At 52.3% G+C, this 13,210-nt stretch overlaps 1 protein-coding gene across 8 annotated transcripts in view; it reads left to right on the top strand.

Moving 5' to 3' along the window:
• The window catches only part of SIK3 (SIK family kinase 3), a 248,339-nt gene that overhangs the window by 231,168 nt on the left and 3,961 nt on the right, over positions 1–13,210 (top strand). For 6 of the 8 annotated variants that reach the window (XM_047693730.1, XM_047693733.1, XM_047693731.1 and 3 more), the window contains 7 exons: positions 284–409; positions 674–759; positions 1,235–1,344; positions 2,549–2,888; positions 3,455–4,323; positions 11,904–12,067; positions 12,946–13,078. In XM_047693730.1, the coding sequence (XP_047549686.1) occupies positions 284–409; positions 674–759; positions 1,235–1,344; positions 2,549–2,888; positions 3,455–4,323; positions 11,904–12,067; positions 12,946–13,078 (1,828 nt within the window). The remainder of the gene's footprint in view (positions 1–283; positions 410–673; positions 760–1,234; positions 1,345–2,548; positions 2,889–3,454; positions 4,324–11,903; positions 12,068–12,945; positions 13,079–13,210) is intronic. The other 2 variants (XM_047693736.1, XM_047693735.1) reach the window with 1 other exon arrangement.

Raw genomic sequence — 13,210 nt, 5'->3', positions numbered from 1 at the left:
CCTTTCTGCCTTCCCGAGGACCAGGCTTCCAGCGACAGGTGCTCTGTACGATTTCACAGCGGACACTTCCCTGGGTGTCTTCCATTCGTTCACACAGCCCGGAATGTGAACGTACTGGGGACACGAATACCTACATACCTGGGTCGGTTGCTCATTAAGGACACTGTTCTTCTCTTGGGGCTCTTTCTGCCCCTGAGACCTTGGGGCAGATCTGCATCTGCTGCCGTGACTACACAGGGAGGGCCTGGCTGCACCCCGCCTGTATCACCTGCTTTCCCTGCAGGAGTGTGAGCAGCTGCAGAAGATGTACGGGGGGCAGATGGATGAGAGAGCCCTGGAGAAGACCCAGCAGCAGCATGTGCTCTACCAGCAGGAGCAGCACCAGCAAATTCTCCAGCAGCACATCCAAGTAGGCCTTCACTCTTCGAGCTCCAGCTTGTTTGGAGTTTGCGCGCAGGCTCATTTGCCTGTGAATTTTGGAGGAGATCACGCAGAGCAGAGTGGAGTTATGTTTGTGGTTGACGTGTTTGAGGAAAGGTCATCAGACTGGGCCGAACCACAGGAGCATAAACCTCAGTCACAGATAGTTCTTGCCGTTTCTTCCCTTCCTGAGAACAGCTCTGACGGATCTTCAAGCTGACAATTCTTTTTCTCCTTTTCCCCATATGTTTAGGATTCTATCTGTCCTCCTCAGCCTTCTCCACCTCTTCAGGCTGCATGTGAAAATCAGCCAGCCCTCCTTACCCACCAGCTCCAGAGGTAATGAATCACTTGTCTCACGCCTCAGCCGTTGTCTCTATAGTTGCCATCCTTGGCCTGCCTCTGATGGGAGAGAGTGACTGGCTTTAGCATTCATCCTGGAAGAACCTCTGTGAAAAGCAGAGAGATCGGGTTCAATGGTAGCTGTCTCCCTGAAATCCTGACTGTATACAGTCCCATGCCACTTCCTTTTCTTGGCCGCACAGACAGAGTAATCTGACAGTCATACAGGCCAAGTCCCAGGCCCACATGGCCTCTGTCTCTCTTTGTCTGGGAAGCCTGGCAAACTGAGCTGTGGATAGGTCTTATGGACACTGGGGGTGGTGGGGGACTGTATGTATGCTTCTCTAGCCTGGAGGCTTATTAAAACTTAAACCGTTTCTGCATTTGTTTAGCTTATGACTGAGAGTAAGGCCAAGGTTATACTGTCACCTCAGGAAATTTACTTATTTATCTGGTTTTGTTGTTTTTTAAGGTTAAGGATTCAGCCTTCAAGCCCACCCCCCAACCACCCCAACAACCATCTCTTCAGACCACCCAGTAATAGTCCTCCCCCCATGAACAGTGCCATGATCCCGTCTCACGGTGAGTGCGGGGGTTGGCGTGGAGCCCTGCTAAGCCACGTGCAGAAAATGAGTCTAGTCGTGAGCGCCACAGGCGCGCACTAGTAGCTAAGGACACAGGCACTCGAGCCAGGCAGGCCTTGGTTTGAAGTCGGGTCCCAGGGATGCCTTCGCTGTGCGCCTCAGGTGAGTGACTTACCGTCCGCATGCCTTAGCCTCTTCCAATATAAAATAGGGACAATACTAGTATTTAATGAATACGCGTATGAAAAGCACTTAGAACAGTCTCTGGCACGAGATAGTTTTCAATAAAGGTTAACTATCACAAGTATTTTCAAGAACTCCCCTTTCGACCCTACCAGATAAAAAAGCTGCTACCAGGGGCACCTGAGTGGCTCAGTGGGTTAAGCCTCTGCCTTCAGCTCAGGTCATGATCTCAGGGTCCTGGGATCGAGTTCCACATCAGGCTGTCTGCTTGGCGGGGAGCCTGCTTCCCCTCTCTCTCTGCCTGCCTCTCTGCCTACTTGTGATCTCTCTCTCTGTCAAATAAATAAAAATCTTAAAAAAAAAAAAAAAAAACTGCTACCAGAACGTCCCTCATTGTCTGGTTGCTTATCCGTTGTACACGTGGGCTCCTCTCATGAGAGGCTTGAGGAGGAGGTTGACGTGAGTGTACCCGCATTGTGTTGGTGGGTCTTCGGAGACCAGTGATCTGAGGACTGAGTACTCCCCAAATTGGTAACCTCTTAAGTAATGCCACATGCTCTAAATCCCCTGAAGGGTCTGGATTAGTCTCTAGGCCCTTCCTACTCCACGTGCGGTTCTGCCGGCCAATGGTATCAGCTGGAAAAGTAGAGTCTTGGGTCCCGCCCCAGACGTGCTGAATCACGGTCGCATTTCAGCAAGCTCCTGGGCCATTCATGTGCATTTGAGTCTGATAAGCTCTGCCCTAGATCAGAGCCACTCAAAGAATAATTCAGGACTGCCTCTCACAGCCACTTACTGAAAACACAAATTCTTGGGGTCCCACCTGGACCCCTCCCAGAATTCTGCGGGTAGGACCCAGAAATCTGTGCTTCAACAAGTTCTCCAGATGAGTCTCCCACACACTGCAGTTTGCGAAGCGCTGATCTAGATGGTGTCAGTGTGAGTGTCTTCGCCGGCTCCTACTTCTGGCCGGCAGGTGACCCGGGCATTCGGTCACGCGGAGGTTCGTCTCTCTCCAGGCGCTGCTTCATCCTCCCAGTTTCCAGGCTTACCATCCCGCGGTGCAGTCTACCAGCAGCAACCCGAGAACTGCTCCCCTCCTCCCAGCGTGGCCCTAACCTGCCTGGGCCTCCAGCAGCCTCCCCAGTCACAGCAGGTGACCATCCAAGTACAGGAGCCCGTCGACATGCTCAGCAGCATGCCGGGGACAGCTGCAGGCTCTGCCGGGCGAGGCATCCCCATCAGCCCCAGCGCCGCTCAGACTCACATGCAGCACCGTGCCAGCCTGATGGCCACCTTCAGCTATGGGCACCGCCCCTTGTCCAAGCAGCTGAGCGCCGACAGCGCAGAGGCCCACAGGTAAGGCCATCTGTCTAGGTGATCCGGGTCGGGGGAAGCCCCTTAGCAGGGCGGGAGAGGAGAAGGGAAAGAGGGTGAGTTTGGCCGGGCTGTGCTCATCTCATCCTTTCTGACATCAGGGCAGTGAGTTTGGGATGAACGTAAAACCTGTTTATTAACCCAGTATCAAAGTGCTAATAATGAGACAGAGAAGGAAAATGACAGAGCTACCTTCCTATTTATCTGCAAAGAACAACATGGCCTATTGGAGGAATTTCTAAAAATGCCTGTTCCCCTTATCCATTTTTTTAGGATTCTTTCCCTCTCTGTCACTCTAAGAGCTTGGTGCTTCTTAGTAGCTCAGAGCTGCTGTAGACTAGGCCAAGTCACTCTCTTAAAGCTGGAGCTGTCCCCTGAGCTGTCCCCCTCATGGTGCCATGTGCACCCCATCTTCCCCGTCACACCCCATGTTCCTGTCCTCGGGGGCGGGGGGCTCCCTACCGAGGAAGAGGAGTAGCTATTCCCCAGGGGAGTCAAGCGTACTTGTCACGCGGATGCCTGGTACTCACTCCCTTTTGTGTCTGCAGCTCGAACGTGAATCGGTTCTCCCCTGCTAACTACGACCAGGCGAACTTACACCCCCATCTGTTTTCGGACCCGTCCCAGGGTTCCCCCAGCAGCTACAGCCCTTCAACAGGAGTGGGGTTCCCTCCAACCCAAGCCCTGAAAGTCCCTCCACTTGACCAATTCCCCACCTTCCCTCCCAGCGCCCATCAGCAGCCAGCGCACTACACGGCGTCGGCCCTGCAGCAGGCCCTGCTGTCCCCCACGCCGCCAGACTATACGAGACACCAGCAGGTGCCACACATCCTCCAGGGACTGCTCTCCCCCCGGCACTCGCTCAGCGGCCACTCGGACATCCGGCTGCCCCCGGCGGAGTTCGCACAGCTTGTGAAGAGGCAGCGGCAGCAGCAGCAGCAGGACTACCACGACCTGTTCCGACACATGAACCAGGGGGACGCGGGGAGCCTGGCTCCCGGTCTCGGGGCACAGGCCATGACAGAGCGCCAGGCTCTACCGTATCCAAATGCTGACTCATATCACCACCACCACACCAGCCCCCAGCATCTCCTGCAGATCAGGGCCCAGGAATGCCTGTCGCAGGCGGCACCCCCCAGCCCAGCACATGGGTACGCCCAGCCGCCGGCCCTCCTGCGCTCCGAGAGCATGGAAGACGAGTGTTCCTGTGAGGCGGCCAAGGACGGCTTCCCGGACAGGAAGAGCTCACACACAGTGACCAAAGGTTGCCACGACAGCCCACTGCTCTTGAGCACTGGTGGACCCGGGGACCCCGAGTCTTTACTGGGAACTGTGAGCCACGCGCAGGAGTTGGGGATGCCTCCCTACCGACATCAGCCGGCCGCCGTGTTCAGTAGGAATAAGGTGTCCAGCCGAGGTAAGAGCCCCTGAGGGGTGAGCGGCCCCGGGCCAGTCGGCCTGGATTCACTTAACTCGGGGACGGTGTCTTTTTCCAGCCAGTGCTCCGTGTTCCTAAGAGAAAAAGAATCCCGGCGAAGACCTGCAGGACTTCCTGGGGGACAAGGGTGTAGGCAGTGGGCACCGGTCCGTAAGGGGTTATGCTTTCGAAGTAAAAAGATAGCGGTAGGAAACTCGCGCTTACAGAATCCAGTTGGTAAAGAGAGTTCCTATTTCTCCTAAGTCGTACCACGGTTCCTTGGATTCCAGAATTCCCAGTCATCAAGATAGCCCACTTTTAACTGCTGCAGTAGAACAGAATCAGCTAGTGCTAAGGAAATACGGCTTCATGTGAACGGGGCAGGACCAAGAGTCAAAAAGCCCCTCGGTTCTAGGCTCACCACTATCACGGACGCCATAACCTCGTCACTGAAACCCTCAGGTTCTTAGGTTTCTCCTCTGAAAAATGGGCAGGAGGAATGATGGTGCTTGTCAGAGTATTTAGGAAGAGAAAGACGTTCATAAGTGTGCCGCATTGAGAGATAATGCATGTGCACACGCGCACATGAGGATGCCAGAAGCACTTGCCGCTCTGCAAGGATGATGGAAAGGAAGAGTGTTATTATTACTCTGCTCTTCTCATCGATAAGCTGAACATTGAATAGCTCAGCACCCTCGGATGCCCAGTGTTCTCCTGCGTCACTGTGTGCAATGCACGAGCCCGTCCATCTCCATCCTGAAGGAGATTAGGGGTACCAGCGGTCAGTAGACTCCGAAAACCTTCTGCTGTCATTCTGGCACTCGTCCAAGACAAAAGCTGCTCCGACATCCATCCCGTTAGCGTAGATCACAGAAAATGAGCTTATCTAGAGAATAAACCACCTTGAAACCTAGCATATCTTCCATCTTCCCCCTCCTTGGAGCTACCCGCATCTCCTGTCCTGTCCTTTAAGGTCTCCAGGTTTGCTCGGTCCTCACTGCCTTGCACACCCAGGAGGGTTTAGTCAGCATCTCCTGCAGTGAACGGAATAACTCCTGGGTTCAGCTGCCACTTATCAGCGGTTGACCTTGGGGACAAATTACTTAATTTGTGCTTCATTTGTCTCATTGGTGACATGGAGACAGAAAGAGCTACTGCCTTATAGGGCTGCTGTGAGAATGAAATGAACTTGTATGTGAGTAGCAGTGTGTCTGGCACATGGAAAGCCCTGTAGAGAGGTTAGCCATTCTCTTCCTTTTCATACTGACTATAGTATGCTAATCTGGTGAAAGCTTTCATTCACACGGGAAGATTTTCCATAGTATTCCTGATACCATCATCCTGCCTCTGCTAGGACACTCCCAGTGGCAGAAAGCACCCAGGCTGCTGAGGCAGTTTATTCTAGAAAGTTCTGCTGAAGATCTTCCACAGGAGTTGACATTTGCTGACACTTCTATCCTGATCTTGGTCCTGGACCATAATACGGACCCCAAAAAAGTCTAATCCTTTTTTTCCACCTGGTTATGATGGTTCTCCTTGGTTTCTTTTTTCCTCCCAAGCTGAAACATTGCCAGGTCTGTCAGCCGTTCCACACGTGACTTGGTTCTGAAATCTCTCACCATCCTCTGTCCATCTACAAATTCTGCAGCCACCGGTGAACTCAGTACATCTGGCTGGTGCAGGCCTCTAAGCTGAACGGCACCCGTTTCCTCAAAAGCCCAGGAGTTTTAACTGTTTCAGGGAAGCCCACGTCCCTCCCTATCCATGCATTACTAAGCACAACCAGAAAGCACCGAGTCTTCTTCATAAACCGACTCAGCGCAAAGCTTTCTGTCCTGCTCCATTCCATGGGACCTAATTCCCCAGCAACCCTCAGTTTTAACTTCCTCTTTAACTGAGCTACAGAGGCATTTTCTTGCTTGAATACTGTCCATCTTGTCTCTTTCTAACATCTGTTCCTATTCTGTGACTCTTGAAGCCACAGCTATAATTGTCTTTAATGAATAAAGTCGCAGGTTGATGACTGTGATTTTATAACCCGGTGTAGTGAGATAATGCAAGAGGGAAACGACAGGCCTCGGAGGGCCCCATGCTGCTCAAGGGTTCTGGTCACCTGCAGGCATGGACATCTGTGTGTTTAAAATGGCGTCTTACCCTGAGCTGTCCCCATTGTCCTTACCTTAGACAACACGAGCTTCCTCTGTGACTGAGGGCCTGGCACATCGCCTCTCCTCCCTTTCCTCCTCTGTGTAACGAGGAGCATTAAGCTAAATGCCCCTAAGAGAAGAAGGACGGAATTCATGTCTGCAGTACTGTTGTTCCACGCCCGAAGCTCTCAGCTTGGTTACTCCTTTCTGTGTGTGTGTGTGTGTGTGTGTGTGTGTGTGTGTGTATGTGTGTGTATGGATGTTACAATCCTTTTTCCAGTAGAAACCGTGACTCCACCATCTTTTCCTGCTTTAACCTGACATGATTCTATTCTTTTTAAAAAACTTGAGAGCTCATAGTGTTACCTTACCGAAGAACCACCGATAATTGGCTGTCGCTCCTGCCAACAAAGGTTCTAATGCTATCGCCCCCCACCCACGCCACACACACACACACACACACACACACACACACACACACCCCTGCAGGCCAGCGGGGGAGGCTCGTGCTTATTTACCTCTTTGGACAGAAAGGAATGCCTGCTGTCCTTGAATGACCCTTCCATCTCTGTGTAGTGACACACAAGTCCCAAGACCCTTCCTCCGTGATTCCCATGACAGCAAATTCAGCAGTTTACTGAATGGCTAGGTTTCACAAGATGGTCTTGTAGGAGCTGTGGAGAGTGCAGGGATGGAAAGATAAAGAACCTGTCTTTGGGGAGCTTACACCCTGCTGGTGGAAGAAAGACAAGCTCAGAGACGGCATTAGCCTTAAGCGCTGCAGAATGAACGCTGTAAGAGGTATAACAGAATAGAGCGAGTGAGAGTTCCTGAAATTTCGCAAGGCTAGATGAGCAGGGGTCAGGGGTGATCATCTGCTATACTCCTATTTCCTTTCGTGGCTGCTTGCTACCAATCAGTTCGGGACCAGGCCCTGCCGGGGCGCCGAACACACCAGACCAAATACACACACGCCCGAGGCCTGTCTCGAGCATGGCGAGCTTCCAGCACTGTCCATGCCCTATGCTGCCTGTGATCTCCCTTGTCTGCTGCTCCAGAATGAGGAAGAAGGTTTATCTCCCTTCTGTGCTGTTAAGTGCACTTGATTTTTTTTACTCTCTAAATAAATAAGTACAATAGCATAATCAGTTTACACAGCGAGATCACAACTGAACTTACAAAGAAAACCACATTGCCCTCCCTTCCCCGCTGCCGAGCTTTGCCAGCTTCAGCAATATTTGTGGACTCAGGCCTCACAGAGGGGTGAAACCATGACAGACTGGGAGGGTTCACCCCCAGAACCTTTGAGAGGAATAGGCACACATGACATATCTGCTCTCCTTTTCTCTTAGAGCCCAGTAAATGAGTAAGGGCGAGTCAACATTGACAGATTCAATAGAGAGTTGTGCAAGCTGCCCCCGGAGTCCCCGGGGCAGGGGGGCGGTGTGCACGGGGCCTCCCTGTATGTGCCCCCTGCGTGATAGCGTGGCCACCCCCGCACTCGCCCTGCTTGACTTTGGTCAGCACCCGAGGATGCTGCTCCCGGAGGATCCTCTTTCCCCTGTTATTTCTATTGCCTTCGGTGAGCCTGACCGCTCCTACAGCTGCTCTTGAGCCATAAGGGACCCCAGACGGAGCCTGGATTTCCTGTCCCTCGGTCAGTAGGTTAGTCCCCTGTCCTGCCCAAATATACACACCCCTCCCGCAGGCCCACAGGTCTCTGTGGAGTGTCACAAAGGACTGGGGACTCAGGACTCAGCATTCTTCTTAAAAAGGATACTTGACTTGTATAATCCCTCCCAGTTCATTCAAGAGCTTTTCACCCGTGTTGTCTTTGGAGCGCGCCAACAGCCCTCGTTTTTCAGATAGGGAAATCGCTTAGTCACCGCCGGGGACAGAGCCGGACCCCGACTTCGAGTGTTCTGATTCCAGGGTCGTGCCTCCTCGCCTCCCGCTCTGCCCGCGCACCCATCTGCCAGCCGCAGATGCCAGCCTTGCTGGCTCTTTGGCCTGCAGATTCCACGGAACCTGTGTCACCTGACTCCTGTTAGTCTGCCATGTTTTCATCTGGTTTTTAACTTACATCTGTCTCTCCTCAACCGGAGGAGAGTCAGCCAACCTCCTAAACCAATCTCCAGAAGTTAAAGTGTCAGTGACTCCTTTGTTCCCATACACATGACTGAATTGTCTCCACAATTCTGGAAGTAGGGTTTCCTTGTCTGTGTTTGTCCGCTGGGCCGGTACACCTTGTGCCCTCAGAACCAGCACCTCCGGAATGAGTACGTAAGTGACCCCAGGCTTGGCTGAGCTCCCCCAGTGCTTGTGGGGACCCGTGGAGTGAGACCCAGGGAAGTCTCAGGGGGCTTGCGTCACGCCCCCCTCCTCAGGAGTCCTAGCAAAGCCAGGATTCAAGCCCACACCTCCCTGACCCCAAAGCTTGTGCCCCTGAGCTCTAGACGAGGGAGTCAGCAAGGTTCGCTGCACAGTTCCCCGCCATGGTGACCCTTGTCAGGCGTGCTGGCCCTGGACACGAGGGCCAGAAAGAGTGTGGCCTTCCCAGCAGCAGGGCCCAGACAAGGGCGGGTGTTTGGGTTTGGAGAAACCCCAGTCTCAGGAATAAAAATAAGCTCAAAAAAAGAGAGGGAAAGGAGACTATAAACTCTCAAAGAGGTGGGAAGGAGCTCACTCTCAAGATCTAGAACGTGTACATTTTTTTTTTTTTTTTAATTTATTGACAGAGAGAGATCACAAGTAGAGAGGCAGGCAGAGACAGAGAGAGAGGGAAGCAGGCTCCCTGTCAAGCAGAGAGCCCGATGCGGGGCTCGATCCCAGGACCCTGAGATCATGACCTGAGCCGAAGGCGGCGGCCCAACCCACTGAGCCACCCAGGCGCCCCTAGAACGTGTACATTTCGTTAGCTTTGCTGTTGCCTCATGTTCGAGGCAGTCTTTCAACAGGGGGGCGCGCGTGTCTTGGACGGAGCTGGGGTGCCGTGGATGAGCTTTGCAGCCAGCTCTGCAGCCAGCGGGAAAGAACCCCAGGGAAGTGAGTGGATGGTGTGAGCAGTCAGAGAAGGAAGATAGGCATGAAGAAATACCTCGAGAAAGCAAGCCGCCGCTGTTTGTGTCGCTTCCTGGCAAAGCCGACCACGGACCTGGGCCGCACCACTTCCTGCCTGTGACTTTCCTTAGTCCTGGGGTGAGCGCCAGAACTGTGCCTGCCAAAAGGACTCGGGTGGCGTGGCCAAGATGAGGACTGGCCCATGCAGTAAGGCCCGGCAGAGGCGCTCTCTCCTCTTCCCCTCTCTTCTGGCTTTCAGTGTTCAGTAGCAAAAGAATTGGCTTCTTAACTTTCTTTGGCCTCTTTGCTCAGAGAACTTCCAAAAGATTTCTCACTTGACTTCACATTTGGCCATTGGGAAGCTTCCCTCCTCTCCTTTTTCTCCAGAATATTCTCCAGGAATTACTGGCCACGGCTTGTCAGTTGGTTCCCCTCCTTGCCATCCTACCTCAGCCTCTGAGCCGGGCCTAACCTGGATTGTTGTAGGAGACCTTTTGAATATGGAGACCTAAAACCCTTACCCGTCACTCAACGCGGTATATTTTACTTTGGTTATTCAAACAGATCTTTGGAATGGCACGATTTGCATGAGGGCCATGTCTTCTACTGACAACTTTTTAAAAACCTGGTCTTGCCAAGGTAGAGTTCATCAGAAGATAAGGCAAGTGGTGGCCAAGGAGCTTCGACTGAAAAAAATCAAGCACAAAACTATATGTTCAAGTGCCAGGCTCTTAAGGACCAGAGCCAAAAGTGCTACCAGGAGGATCCCGTCAACTTGGGTGTAGTCCTGGTGTTCTTCTTGACCACTCTTGGTCAAGAGGAAATACTCAGTCCTCTCGAACTCTTCTCTCCAAAATCCAGTCCATAGTGTACATGACTCTGACAGTACTAACCCATATTAAGATAGCATTTATTAAAATCTATTAAAGAGCTAAGGATTGCTTACCTACTGGGTGTAGGACACTGTTCTGGAACACTACTGAAGGCTCACAGACATGCATGAGATACAGTTCTTGTTCTCAGAGAAATACAGGTTAATATGAACAGCTAACGCAAATACGCAATTGAACATGGTGTCAGGAATAATGTTAGCATAATAACGTTTTATAAAGTTTTCTGACACTTAAAGGAAGCAAGGATCTTTTTCTGTTTGAAAGGGAAAGTTTCACCAAGATGCTAACATTTGAGATTGACCCAGGAGGATAAGTTGATTTGGATCGGCTGAAATGGAAGGAGAAGCGCGCATTTCCAGGGAGAGGGCACAGGGAGGCTACTTGCATGGAATCGTGAGTGGTTGGAGAAGACTTATGTGCTCCCGTCTGACTAGAAGCCAGCACACGGGGGAGGGCAATGCGAGGTACTCGCTGGAAAGTGGGCTGGGACAGCATTGCGAAAACGAGCTGTTTGGGCTAACCTGTGAAAAGGTGAACCTTTGTAGAGTGGTGATCAGGGATGGTGAGGAGGGCTGGTCAGTAATTCAGCCAAGAGGAGGAAGCAGTGAGTCTGGAAAGGAGGAGGACTCAAGTGACCAACATGGCAGCAGTAGATTCTTTAGGCTTGAGGTGATGTGGAACCGGGGGGGGAAGGAGTCAACAGGGGACCCCATGAGCTCACATCTGGAAGGTTAGGAAAACAGGCACCAAAACAAGATTTAACGTCTGAAAGAGGACCCGGGGTGGGAGGTGTTGATGAGTTTGGAGCTGGGCCCGTTTTAAGTGTTAGATGTCACCTGGCTCTCCGGGGGAAGATATGGAGTAAATAGTTGGAATTAGAGATCTAGAGCTTTATTAAAACGTCGTTTCAGTCATTCTTTACCCAGAGCAATGTAGTTGAAGCCATGAAAATAGGTGATATTACCAAAGTAAGTGTGAGGAGAGAGAGGAGGGCAAGGTAGAATTATTAACTGCGGAGGAGCCAGAAGCAGCTGGGGACGGCAGTTCACACCATAGAAGAGGGGCCCCAGCCGGTGCGCTGAGGTGGATGGAAGCCAGGGAAGGAGAGAGAAGGCGTCCACAGAACAGAGGCCGTTCTCCAGGGTAGAGGTTCCTGAAAGCTCCAAGAAAGATTCTTGTGTGCATGTCTGTTTGGGAAACAGCACTATCAAGGCAACAGAGGAATGAAGAAAAAAGAAAAGGTTTGGAGTGATCCAGGCAACCGCCATTGTATGGAATTTTTCTTGGGAGGGTTTATAGCCCTCCGTTAAGAGGTGTGTATATCTGTGAGCACCATCACTAGCCAGCCGAGGATTAGCGGACCATGCCACGGGGGCCTCACCATTGCTCATTGCCTCTGGCCAGACATTTCTTTGATGGGAGTTGACAATGTTGGGAGAAAGCCCAGATCTGCTGACCCTGTTTTGCTCTGTCTCCTCAGAGTCTGTCATAGGGAACTGCATGGATAGAAGTTCTCCAGGACAAGCAATGGAGCTACCGGATCACAATGGACTTGGGTACCCAACTCGCCCCTCTGTCAGCGAGCACCACAGGCCCCGGACCCTCCAGAGACACCACACGATCCAGAACAGTGATGATGCTTATGTATGTTGGCCCCCTGCTGCTTCTCAGAAGTAGGACCCTACCAGTCCCGACCTTGACAACAGAACTTGGGAATGTGGCGTCACATCTGCCCTTCCATTTTGCTCAACCAGAGTCCAGCACCTCTGGAAACTGTGCAAGCTTGGCTTTGAATGAGCCTCGCAGACCAGTTGAGTCTGTGCTCCCAACTTTAGCCTGAGGAATCGAGTAGTTGCTCTCTGTTCCTTCCAGGCAGAGTTCTTGAATTTGTCCCCAAACCATCCAAGCTCCAGCTCAAGCAGATGAACTCCTAGGCTCTTGGTTAGTTTCCTGACAGTCTGCTGAACTTACTCAGATAAAGGGAGCTAATCCGGCTCAGGAAGACTTTGCTTCCCTAGGGCAGCACGGTCTAATACAGTAGCACACATGTGGCCGTCAAATACATGTGTATTTAAAATGAAATAAAATTTAGAAATTGAGTTCCTCAGTCACACTAATCACACACTTCCATGCTTAGTAGCCACTTGGGACTGGTGGCTCCATGCTGGACAGGGCAGATGTGGAGCGCTGTCCTAAGACCAAGCCCTTGGGGTGCTGGGGATGGGTCAGCACCTGGTTTGGGCACGCTGTATCGCTGCCACGGGCTTGTGGCCACCAGCTGAGGTTTGCCGTGCCCTTCCCCACCCACCCCACAGGGGAAGGTGAGGCAGCTTCCCACGCTGTCACCCCTGCAGCCTTCCCATTTGGAAGGCACCGTGGAGGGAGTCTAGGTGGTCCAACCTGGGAGGGGGGCCCGAGGCTGCCCTTTGTGCTCCATTTGAGGGAACCGCTAGCTCTGAGGGTCACCCGGGAGTGGCACACTCTCTGGTATCCTAACTTCTTTAACTAATTGTTTTCTGCAGGTGCAGCTAGATACCTTGCCGGGAATGAGTCTCGTGGCTGGGAAAGCGCTCAGTTCTGCCCGGATGTCAGATGCGGTTCTCAGTCAGTCCTCGCTCATGGGAAGCCAGCAGTTTCAAGATGGGGACAATGAGGGTAAGGGGCCTTCTGCATGAGGTACCCCTCCCCACTCTTCGCTGGTGACTCTTCTCCTCTTCTGTGTAAAGGGTTCACGGGAAGATGGGAAGCCTCGGCTTCCCCACGGGGTCCGAACCCAAAGCCTTCACA

Source organism: Lutra lutra, chromosome 10, assembly GCF_902655055.1.
Source record: "Lutra lutra chromosome 10, mLutLut1.2, whole genome shotgun sequence".
NCBI classification, from domain to species: Eukaryota; Metazoa; Chordata; class Mammalia; order Carnivora; family Mustelidae; genus Lutra; species Lutra lutra.
The sequence above is the reverse complement of the archived record's forward strand: the minus strand, read 5'-3'. Positions and strand labels throughout refer to the sequence as shown.